We start from the raw sequence: 12085 nt of genomic DNA, 5'->3' as shown, positions 1-12085 counted from the left end.
TCTGCTCTGACAAGCCGCCATGTTCATGTTCCAGTCAGCCTTTGTACCTTGTACAGTGTACATGTGTATCTTTCTTTGTGCTGAAATATATGTATGTATAGACATTTAGAGGAACAGTTTGTTGTGTATACAGTTATCCATATTCCCGTTTCCCCATATTGGTGACCCCGAAGCTTCTACGTCTTCTGTACCAGCCATGTAGAATTAACAGGTTTTACGTTCGATGCTATGGCTGCCTCACCCAACGTTTTATACCAGGATTTGGAGGCTCAGGGCTCAGCTACTACAACTAGGCCACTCCAATCCCCTGCCAATGGTTGTTTCACTTCTAATGGACAGTGATTTGAAATCTCCAACAAAGTTAACCACAAACCTTGCAGTCTGCAACGGCCGAGTTTTATGCTATTACCTCAAACAATAGACTCAGGTTTCATGTCGCTGGACTGTGCATGCCAACATGTGAAAGGTGAAGTGGACGATTTCCAGAATCATGTGTTCAAAGCGACCCAAATATGCACATGTACTTTGATCCTCTACACCAGTTTTACCTTCCTCACAATTTAATAATGGGCATTTTTTTTCACCAGGCTTAACCACCAGATCTGTCACCCAGTTTCTTGGCCACGTGGGTTCGAGCACACCTGACGGCGCTTCGCCATCTAGGAATGTTGTACCATGACAATGTGACCGCCAGCAGGTTTCACCAGTGATTTATGATCCTACCCCACTGGGTGTGTCTCCAATGCGCACAGAATACTCTCGCTGCTGCCACACCAACACCAAGTACCAAACCCCCCCCACCCCCTCACTCATGGGGGCCTCGGTTCGGATCATACATCCACTCGCTCCTTCCTCAGTACCACCTGTGCTGCCACGCTGGCCTTCTGCATCATTTCTGAGGTGGATAATTTAAGTACTGTGCCTGTAACTTCCAGTCCAGTTTACGGGCCTACTTCATGCACCGCTCACCCATTCGTTCCCATGGTACCGACCGCGCCTGCTGTGTCATGCTTCCGTGACTCATCAGGGACATTGCAACTGGCCATTGTTTGGGCCACACCAGTAGTGCTGAGTTACAGGACAGCCTATCCTACCACGGGCCTTCCAAGATACGCCAAACCCCCTCCCCGGCTGTGTGCTGAAGCTACCTCCTTTATACGAGGACAACCCTGTTTCATGGTTTGCGTTTGTGGAGCACCTTTTTGAGTTACATCAGGTGACTGATGACAACTCTAAATTTCTATGTCTCATTACACACCTCCACGACCACTCAGATTTAATTTGTGAACTCCTCCTTTCACTTCTGCCACCACCAAAATACGAGTTCGCCAAAAAGACAACATTGGACCGACACCTCTGCTCGCCACAGGAATTAATAATCAAGATCCTGTATGAGGAACACCTGGGAGACTGTACTCTGTCACAACTCTGGCGCCGCCTTCAGCTACTTGTGAGTGAAGACACAATGCCGGACGTTACCCAGTGGGCGATGTGGTCTGCCAAGTTACCTACCGACCTGCAGATACACCTGCTATTGCACTCCTTCGAGTCTATCAGGTCTTGCCTTCACATCACAGATCAGCTGTATGCACTACTGCAACAAAAACAACTAGTACACCTCCCACCACTGGTTGGCACTACACCGCCTGTTTACAGGCTGTCTGCGGGCAGAGGCAGGGCTCATTCTGTTTCCACACCATCTACACTCCTGGGCAGTACTCATTCGCTCTCTCCTCTTTCCAAACACTCAAGAATTGCACACGCACCATACATCCCAGTTTACATTCTGGATTAGATCAACGAGGACAAACCTCCTCTGCTGTCACAATCACCACCACCGCCACACCCAGCTCATTTGTACTGCTGGTACCAAAAGATTTTTGGGGATGAGGCCAAGAAGTGCAGATTACCTTGCCAGCACCCAAACGCTGACCACAGGATCTAAAAGATGCCGAGTCCTGCGGGGAACTTCACAGGTTTCCTCAAAAATTGCACTCCGTCCACTCATCCTCTTGGCTGAGCGTTCGTTTAGACATGACCGACATTTCATCACAGCTTGTTTTCCTAATCGACACAGGTGCTGACATGTCCATCGTACCTACATCATTGCCTCCTCCCATTTTTTCACCAATGAAGTTGCTTCTACACACTGTCAACGAATCAACTTTACAAACTGTCAGCTCTGCTAAAGTTATGGTGCATCTATCTCCTTCTCTACGTTTCCCGTGGACTTTTTACATCGCCGACATTAACGAACCAATGCTCGGTATGGATTTTGTGTCCAATTACAACTCTTCCCTAACATAGTCCAAGGTTCAGTGCTACACCACCCTTCTGACACTCGGATACCATACTCGGGCACTTATGCTCATCGTTCCGTTTCCATCGCGACATGTGATTTGGTTCATGAGTGCCCCACCCTCGCAGACAAAATTGTGACCTGCGTCACTAATCTACTGTCAGAGTACGATGCAGCGGCGCATCTCTGTCAGCAAAATGATGAGTTGAAACGATGCATTGCTCACACTTTCAACAAGCTCACCGCAGCTCGTACCTTGCTGCTGCAACTGCAATTCACAGTTCCTTCACCTGACTGACCTTCATCAGCAGACACCAGCACAGACACTCATCAGATTAGTTCAAAAACATTCACTGCGTGTGACGATTCACGTCCAGTAATCTCTGCACTCACCACACACCCGCTATGTGTTGTGCCATGTTTTTGAAACGGTGCTTCTAATGACAGTTGCGCGCACGAAGCGAACATGTGCACCACACAGGCATCCACCCCGCATGTTGGTAAACATTCCCCCTCTCTTGTGCACCAGCCACATGATTTGGCAGCCGTCACCATTCCCCGCCCAATGCCAATGCCTCTCTCACCCATGTTGGTTACTCAACACAAAGCTAATAACAGACAGTTGCTGCGCACCCCAATCCACTCCATGCTGCGCATGCAGCTGACCTCTCCCAACAAGCGCAAGCTGTGCTCATGTAATAGGCATGTGACTTTCGTACTGCCTTTTCCCACTCACGCTAATGGCTACACCTCATTGCACCCCACTCATCCCAAAACTTCATGTCAGCATCGTGTGCAGTTCTCAGTCTCTTCCATCACTGATGGAATGACACACAAGATAATTACCATTGCCAACCATCCTATTAGGCACAACGTTAGACGCCTCAACCCCATTAAGTTGCGTATGGCCTGGCAGCAAATTCACAAACTTCTGAAGGCCGGCATTCTACACCATCAGACAGCAATTGGTCTTCACCGATCCACCTCATCACCAAACACAATGGTTCTTTTCAAATGTGTGGTGATTACAGATGCTTAAATGCTCATACCGTCATGGACAATTACCCAGTGCCCAACATAAACAATTTCACCCACATGTTATTGGGCGCCACAATATTCAGTGTGATTGACTGTAAATATCACTATTCCTGTAGCGACAGAAGACATTCCAAAGACAGCTATCATCATGCCACTTGGTTTGTTCCAATACAACTTCATGCCATTCGGCTTAAAGAATGCGGCACAATTGTGGCAACATTTCATTGACTCAATCTTATGACAGTTCGAGTTCTGCTTTGCATACCTGGATGACGTCCTGATTTTCAGCAAGTCGACTGAGGGCCATGAAGATCATTTATCCTAGGTCCTCCAGACCTCAAACTCCAACGGTGTCAAGGTCAACAAAGATAAATTCCAATTGCACCAGTCTTCTGTGACATTTTTGGGTTACACCATCTCTACAGACGGACTACAGCCTCCCAAATCCTGCGTGCAGGTTATCACATCATTGCCACCCCTGGTTATGTACAAAGAACTGTGACGTTTCATGGGTACTATAAATTATTACTGCCGACATCTACCTTCTGCCACCACTGTGCAGACTCCGCTGACGGTCTCGCTGTTCGGCAAACAAACTTTGGGCCTTAAGCCAGTCCTTTGGACTGAACCTATGCTAGAGGCCTTCAGGGCTCTAAAGATAGTGTTAACTCACGCCGTCATACTCGCCCAGCCCAATCCATCTGCCGAGTTGTTCATCACTATGGACGCCAGCGACATCGCGGTCAGGGCAGTATTACAGCAATGCAAAGGCGACAAGAGAACTTCTGGCGGTCTATCAAGGATCAAACACTTTCGCCCTGACAGTGAGGGCCGTTCTTTCTTCATCCTTACTGACCATAAACCATTGGCGGACGCCTTCTGCAACCCTCCCAAGGACCCACCCCCTCGGCAATTCCCCCTCTTCGACCTGGTCTCTCAATTTACTATGGACATATGCTACATCAAAGGCACGGGAAACATCCCTGCTGATTTCTTTTTGCGAATCAATACTGTCTCAAGCATCATTGATTTATCCGACCTTTCTGCTCTCCAGGCCTCTGACGAGCAATCTCAAGCTCCTCAAGCTCTCCTCACAGATCTGCAGACATAGCTTGTGTTTACCAAAGCCAAGTTCCCTGGTGTTTCAGACGAAGTGTGGTGCAACTCTTCTACAGACACTTTGCGGCCGTTGCTCCCTCCAACGTTGTGCCGACAAGCCTTCAATACGTTGCAAAACCTCGCCCACCTTGGTGTCCGCACCACCACATGCCTCATCACCGAACGTTTTGTATGGAAAAATGTTAAGCAGGACTGTCAGACCTGGGCACACAGCTGCATCATTTCCTGCAAATGCAACAAAATCGGACACCACACACCTCCCTCCCCCCTCCCCCCCCCCCCCCTCTCCCAGCAAGTTTGACATTCCGCAAGGACATTTTTATCATGTACATATAGACCTTATCGGCCCTCTGCCACCATCAGAGGGCCACAGATATATCCTCTCCACAATCAACCACATGTCTCAATGGGTGGAAGCTGTTCCTTTACCCAGCATCACAGCAGAACCTGAACTGTGGCCAAGGGTTTCGTCTCATCATGGATCACCATCACCACTGATCAGGGTCGACAGTTCGAGTCTGCACTTTTCACAATTCTATGTTACCTTTGTGGTATTAAAAAAATTCATACAACAGCCTACTAACTGCAAAGCACCCTTAAAACAGCACTCAGGTGCCATGACTGCCTCTTGTCTGAGGTGCTTCCTAGGGTATTACTCAGTCTCTGTTCGACCTTTAAACCTGACTTCCTGGGAACCATCTCCGAATTTGTTTTGGCGAGAACCCGGTTCTACCTGGGGAACTTACCCTGCCTCAAGCACCCGAGGATTTCCCCACCTCCCCAGACTTTATTAGTAGAATACGCACCCACTTTAGACATGCATGGCTACACCCCCCTGTCAGTCATTCCTCGCTGGATACTTACATGCTAACCTCACTCAACACATGCTCCCACGTTATGTTCAGGGATGATTCCGTTAGACAACCCCTGCAATCCCCATAACTCAGCCCCTTTGAAGTACTCTGGAGGGGTGAGATGATGTTCAACATTATGGTTAAAGATCGCCTGCAGACCGTTTCGCAACACATGCTGAAGCCTGCTTTCGTCAACTCTGATGCAACCTCTGCCATCCCAATCGGACCATCTGGACGAATTTTCCATTACCGAGCTCAATAATGAGTTAGCTCATCCCATGTTAGGGTCTTCTCCTTCTGATGATTCGTCACCACAGTTCGCGGGTTTCCCAAGCATGTCATCGTCAGCCCCAGGTGCAGGTTTTGATTGTTTCATCTACTGGAGAGACTTGCTCCCCGACTTTCAACTTGCGCTGCAATGTACCATCTAACCATGTCGATGATGTGTCGATTGTTGCTTTTGATGACCATGTGCTCGTGCTCTGTACAGACACTGCAGACTCGACACTCAACGAGGAACTAGATGTCAAGATAGGGCATAGCGTCTCTCCCCCGAGAGTGCAATCCATCAAGAGTTCATGTGTTCATCTCCTCAGATGGTTTGATCTGCATTAGGGACAGGCACACTCGCCCTCTGCACCCCTCCCCACACCTCTACTCCTGGGCTGGCCAACGCATAATCCACCTCCACTGGCTGCCTGGTTACGATGTGGACCAGTAGCCTGTCACCGCGCCTTCACATGCCACCCTGACAGAGATGGAGCTTCCAGTCATGCCCCTGCCGCCTTGAATTACTCATTCCAATGCTGACGCCCACATGACCTCCCCTCAGGCCTCACAGGCCTTACTCCCTACTGCGGGGTGGGGGGGTTGTTCTGTGTGGCGTTGATAGGTCACATAGATCATGTAATGCATGATCTTTGAACTCTAACTGCTCTGATGAGCCACCATGTTAATGTTCCAGTCAGCCTTTGTACCTTTTACAGTGTACATGTGTATCTTTCTTTGTGCTGAAATACATGTATGTATAGACACTTACGGGAACATTTTGCTGTGTATACAGTTATCCATATTCCCGTTTCCCATAAAGTAAAAAATAAAGTTGTCCTAATTATCTCTAGTACAGATAACCTTCAAACCTAACAAAAGAAGTTAAGTTAACAGAGCAAGTTTGGAATTTGACCTGAAAATCAGTTATAATATAACTAAAATACTATATTAAAACATATTAAAAGTAAGTAGAAATTAACAATGAAGTCAGAGAACCAGTTCAACAGTTTTTGTATTTGTATTAGTTGAAGACTGACTGGATGGACAGAGAAAGAAATAAAATGAAGAGCAAAAATGGTCTGAAGTTGTTTTGCCACACTAAATACAGTTTTCAAAACCAAATTTCTGATGCGATTAAAAAGGAAGTTTTATAATCAGCGTGTATCAATCTTGACTGATGACAGTGAAATATTGGCTGTTTATACAATAATGCAAAAACTATTAAAAATTGAGGGTTTTTTGGTACGTAACAGCAAGATGCATACTGGAGATGACTAGCTGAAAGAGAAAAATGAACAAACAAATCATAAAACAGAGTTGCATGGAAGATGTAATTATGACTACAATGAACAGAAAACAAAGGTGAATAGGGACATGTAGTCAGGTGCATGGATGGTTAGTGGGCCAGAGAAGTTCTCTGCTGGATTTGAAGAGGCAGAAAATATTGAGGCAATGATCTAGAGGAAGATAGGTAGGTAACATTAGAGGAAATTTGAAACATTATGTCTGCAATGCATTGAAAAGTTGATACCATGGAAATGATAATGGACAAACTTGCCTGTCTTTTGGGTCATGTGGCACTCCACAATGCTCCAACAGGAAAACCACACAATCTAGGTGGCCCTCTGCACATGCAAGATGTAGGGCTGTTCTGCCATCATAATCTGATAATGTCATATCCATGCCAGATAAACGGTGCCTGTTAAAGAAAACAAATGTAAGATAAATATTTCAAATTACACAAGAAATATTAGTTATGATATAATAAAAGTTAGTTCTGTTATCAAATAACAAATATATGAAGAACTTTATTGTTTATCACTAAATGACTGAAAATATTCCACATCAGTTTTAATGTTGTGATGTTTCCTAAATCTGTGTTCACAATAGTCTGGGTCATAAACAAGTATTATATATGACAAGCATACCAGATTGAAGTATGGCATGTCAAAAAAATTTCTCTGCAACTAAAAACTTCCTTCCTTCTTTTGTTAAGAGCTTCTACATCTTTAGATTAGACACTGTCACTATAACTATGACTGTCATCCTAATACAAGTATTCGAAAAGACTGTATTCAGCACTGAAACACCCATTGTTCCTCAAAGTAATACTGTGTTAATAGTGGAAGTATCTCCATGTTTCTTCTACTGCAATCATTAACACTCTTGCACATAACATTACAACAAAGGCCAATAAGCAGTAGACACTAATATTACAATTAAGTGCTCCTTTCTGTAATTAAGGATGACCTGATTATGATGCTTGTAAACCTTGCAAGTATCAAAACAAAATTAAAATGACAGCTTTTATTATGATTTTACACACACACACACACACACACACACACACATATATATATATATATATATATATATATATATATATATATATATATATATATATATATATATAAACAGAAAGAAACTTCCACATGGGAAAAATATATTAAAAACAAAGATTCCAAGACTTACCAAGCGGGAAAACGCCGGCAGACAGGCACAAGAACAAAACACACAAACACACACACAGAATTACTAGCTTTCGCACCCGATGGTTGCTTCTTCAGGAAGGAGAGGGAAAGACGAAAGGATGTGGGTTTTAAGGGAGAGGGTAAGGAGTCATTCCAATCCCGGGAGCGGAAAGACTTCCCTTAGGGGGAAAAAAAGGACAGGTGTACACTCGCACACACACACACACGCACACATATCCATCCGCACATACACAGACACAAGCAGAAATATTTAGGCAAAGAGTAAGGGCAGAGATGTCAGTCGAGGCGGAAGTACAGAGGCAAAGAAGTTGTTGAAAGACAGGTGAGGTATGAGCGGCGGCAACTTGAAATTAGTGGAGGTTGAGGCCTGGCGGATATCGAGAAGAGAGGATATACTGAAGGGCGAGTTCCCATCTCCGGAGTTCGGATAGGTTGGTGTTGGTGGGAAGTATCCAGATAACTCGGACGGTGTAACACTGTGCCAAGATGTGCTGGCCGTGCACCAAGGCATGTTTAGCCACAGGGTGATCCTCATTACCAACAAACACTGTCTGCCTGTGTCCATTCATGCGAATGGACAGTTTGTTGCTGGTCATTCCCACATAGAAAGCGTCACAGTGCAGGCAGGTCAGTTGGTAAATCACGTGGGTGCTTTCACACGTGGCTCTCCCTTTGATCGTGTACACCTTCCGGGTTACAGGACTGGAGTAGGTGGTGGTGGGAGGGTGCATAGGACAGGTTTTACACCGGGGGCGGTTGCAAGGGTAGGAGCCAGAGGGTAGGGAAGGTGGTTTGGGGATTTCATAGGGATGAACCAAGAGGTTACGAAGGTTAGGTGTACGGCGGAAAGACACTCTTGGTGGAGTGGGGAGGATTTCATGAAGGATGGATCTCATTTCGGGGCAGGATTATAGGAAGTCGTATCCCTGCTGGAGAGCCACATTCAAGGTCTGATCCAGTCCCGGGAAGTATTCTGTCACAAGTGGACTCCCTATGAAATCCCCAAACCACCTTCCCTACCCTCTGACTCCTACCCTTGCAACCGCCCCCGGTGTAAAACCTGTCCTATGCACCCTCCCACCACCACCTACTCCAGTCCTGTAACGCGCAAGTGTTACACCGTCCGAGTTATCTGGATACTTCCCACCAACACCAACCTATCCGAACTCCGGAGATGGGAACTCGCCCTTCAGTATATCCTGTCTTCTCGATATCCGCCAGGCCTCAACCTCCGCTAATTTCAAGTTGCCGCCACTCATACCTCACCTGTCTTTCAACAACTTCTTTGCCTCTGTACTTCCGCCTCGACTGACATCTCTGCCCTTACTCTTTGCCTAAATATTTCTGCTTGTGTCTGTGTATGTGCGGATGGATATGTGTGCGTGTGTGTGTGTGCGCGCGAGTATACACCTGTCCTTTTTTTCCCCCTAAGGGAAGTCTTTCCGCTCCCGGGATTGGAATGACTCCTTACCCTCTCCCTTAAAACCCACATCCTTTAGTCTTTCCCTCTCCTTCCTGAAGAAGCAACCATCAGTTGCGAAAGCTAGTAATTCTGTGTGTGTGTTTGTGTGTTTTGTTCTTGTGCCTGTCTGCCGGCGTTTTCCCGCTTGGTAAGTCTTGGAATTGATGTAAATAAAATAGAAAGAAACTTCCACATGGGAAAAATATATTAAAAACAAAGATTCCAAGACTTACCAAGCGGGAAAACGCCGGCAGACAGGCACAAGAACAAAACACACAAACACACACACAGAATTACTAGCTTTCGTAACCGATGGTTGCTTCTTCAGGAAGGAGAGGGAAAGACTAAAGGATGTGGGTTTTAAGGGAGAGGGTAAGGAGTCATTCCAATCCCGGGAGCGGAAAGACTTCCCTTAGGAGGAAAAAAAGGAAAGGTGTACACTCGCGCACACACACACACGCACACATATCCATCCGCACATACACAGACACAAGCAGACATAATTAGGCAAAGACAAAAACACACAAACACACACACAAAATTTCTAGCTTTTGCAACCGACGGTTGCTTATTCAGTAAAGAGGGAAGGAGAAGGAAAGACGAAAGGATGTGGGTTTTAAAGGAGAGGGTAAGGAGTCATTCCAATCCTGGGAGCGGAAAGACTTACCTTAGGGGGAAAAAAAGGACAGGTGTACACTCACACACACACACACACACACACACACACACACACACACACACACATACATATCCATCCGCACATGTTATCCTGACGAAGCAGCCGCCGGTTGTGAAAACTCGAAATTCTGTGTGTGTGTTTTATTCATTGTGCCTACCTACCGGCGCTTTCCCGCTTGGTAAGTCTTGGAATCTTTATATATTTCACTTTAACCTCATATTACCCTTTCCACCTTCTAATACCATGTCAACCTCACAACATCCCTACAACCACCCCGTTAAATTTTATTTACATTCCCTCCGCAAACATGCCTTCACCCTAGACAGATTACGCTCCCATATTTTATTTACTCAGGCTTGTCTGATATTTGGCATTACCCCCAAAGGCCTCACACTTAAAGTTCCCATCTCTGGCTGCAATCCTTCTTTCCATCAGTCCGTATTCGAGTTCAAAACTGCACAATCCATAGCCCTCACCCGCCTAATCCTTCACTTATACATCGACTTGGCCAATGAACACACCCATCAACTCCTATCCCAAATCAAAGTCCTCAATCTTTCTTCTGCCACATCCACACCGGCTGTTCATAGCATCCTCCTGCAGGCCAACCGCAAATTAGAACAGCATGCCTCCCTCCACCTCAAAAAACTATCCAATCTCCTGGTTTCCCACCTCCGGAAAGGCAACTCACTCACCCTCCACAACCTTTCCAACAAATCTCAACCTCCTCTCATTGCACACAGACCCAGTATCTCCCATCTACTCAATCTCCCACTTCCAGCTCCACTCCCCCCAACACCTCAAAATTCTAGTCAACACAATCTGGAACCACAACACCCCAATTCAGTAGTTAACCTTTCCTCCAAACCTCTCTCCCAATCCGAAACCTCTGTCCTATCCAAAGGCCTCACCTTCAGCCCCACTCCCAGATTCAACCAAACTGCCCTTGTCAAAAAAACAAAGATTCCAAGACTTACCAAGCGGGAAAGCGCCGGCAGCCAGGCACATGAACAAAACACACAAACACACACACAGAATTACGAGCTTTCGCAACTGTCAGTTGCTTTGTCAGGAAAGAGGGAAGGAGAGGGAAAAATGAAAGGATGTGGGTTTTAAGGGAGAGGGTAAGGAGTCATTCCAATCCCGGGAGCGGAAAGACTTCCCTTAGGGGAAAAAAAGGACAGGTGTACACTCGCACACACACACCCACACACATATCCATCCGCACATACACAGATACAAGCAGACATTGAAATATGTCTGCTTGTGTCTGTGTATGTGCGGATGGATATGTGTGTGGGTGTGTGTGTGCGAGTGTACACCTGTCCTTTTTTTCCCCTAAGGGAAGTCTTTCCACTCCCGGGATTGGAATGACTCCTTACCCTCTCCCTTAAAACCCACATCCTTTCATTTTTCCCTCTCCTTCCCTCTTTCCTGACGAAGCAACTGCCAGTTGCGAAAGCTCGTAATTCTGTGTGTGTGTTTGTGTGTTTTGTTCATGTGCCTGTCTGCCGGCGCTTTCCCGCTTGGTAAGTCTTGGAATCTTTGTTTTTAATATATTTTTCCCATGTGGAAGTTTCATATATATATATATATATATATATATATATATATATATATTAAAAACAAAGATTCCAAGACTTACCAAGCGGGAAAGCACCGGTAGATAGGCACAATGAATAAAACACACAAACACACACACAGAATTTCGAGCTTTTGCATCCGGTGGCTGCTTCCTCAGGAAAGAGGGAAGGAAAAGGAAAGATGAAAGGATGTGGGTTTTAAGAGAGTACTATTCATCATCCATGGTCATAGGAGAAACATCTTTCAATCATTAAAAATGATGGTGTATTACTGTGACACACTGGAACT

The 12085-nt window shown here is 45.8% G+C and overlaps 1 protein-coding gene across 3 annotated transcripts in view; it reads right to left on the bottom strand.

Moving 5' to 3' along the window:
- LOC126355378 (glutaminase kidney isoform, mitochondrial) overlaps positions 1-12085 on the bottom strand; it is a 136074-nt gene that overhangs the window by 12440 nt on the left and 111549 nt on the right. For all 3 annotated transcript variants that reach the window (XM_050005683.1, XM_050005676.1, XM_050005691.1), the window contains one exon: positions 7139-7279. In XM_050005683.1, the coding sequence (XP_049861640.1) occupies positions 7139-7279 (141 nt within the window). The remainder of the gene's footprint in view (positions 1-7138; positions 7280-12085) is intronic.

The sequence above is a fragment of the Schistocerca gregaria genome, chromosome 1 (genome assembly GCF_023897955.1).
Source record: "Schistocerca gregaria isolate iqSchGreg1 chromosome 1, iqSchGreg1.2, whole genome shotgun sequence".
In the NCBI taxonomy this organism is placed as follows: domain Eukaryota; kingdom Metazoa; phylum Arthropoda; class Insecta; order Orthoptera; family Acrididae; genus Schistocerca; species Schistocerca gregaria.
This window is presented reverse-complemented; position numbering and strand designations above follow the sequence as displayed.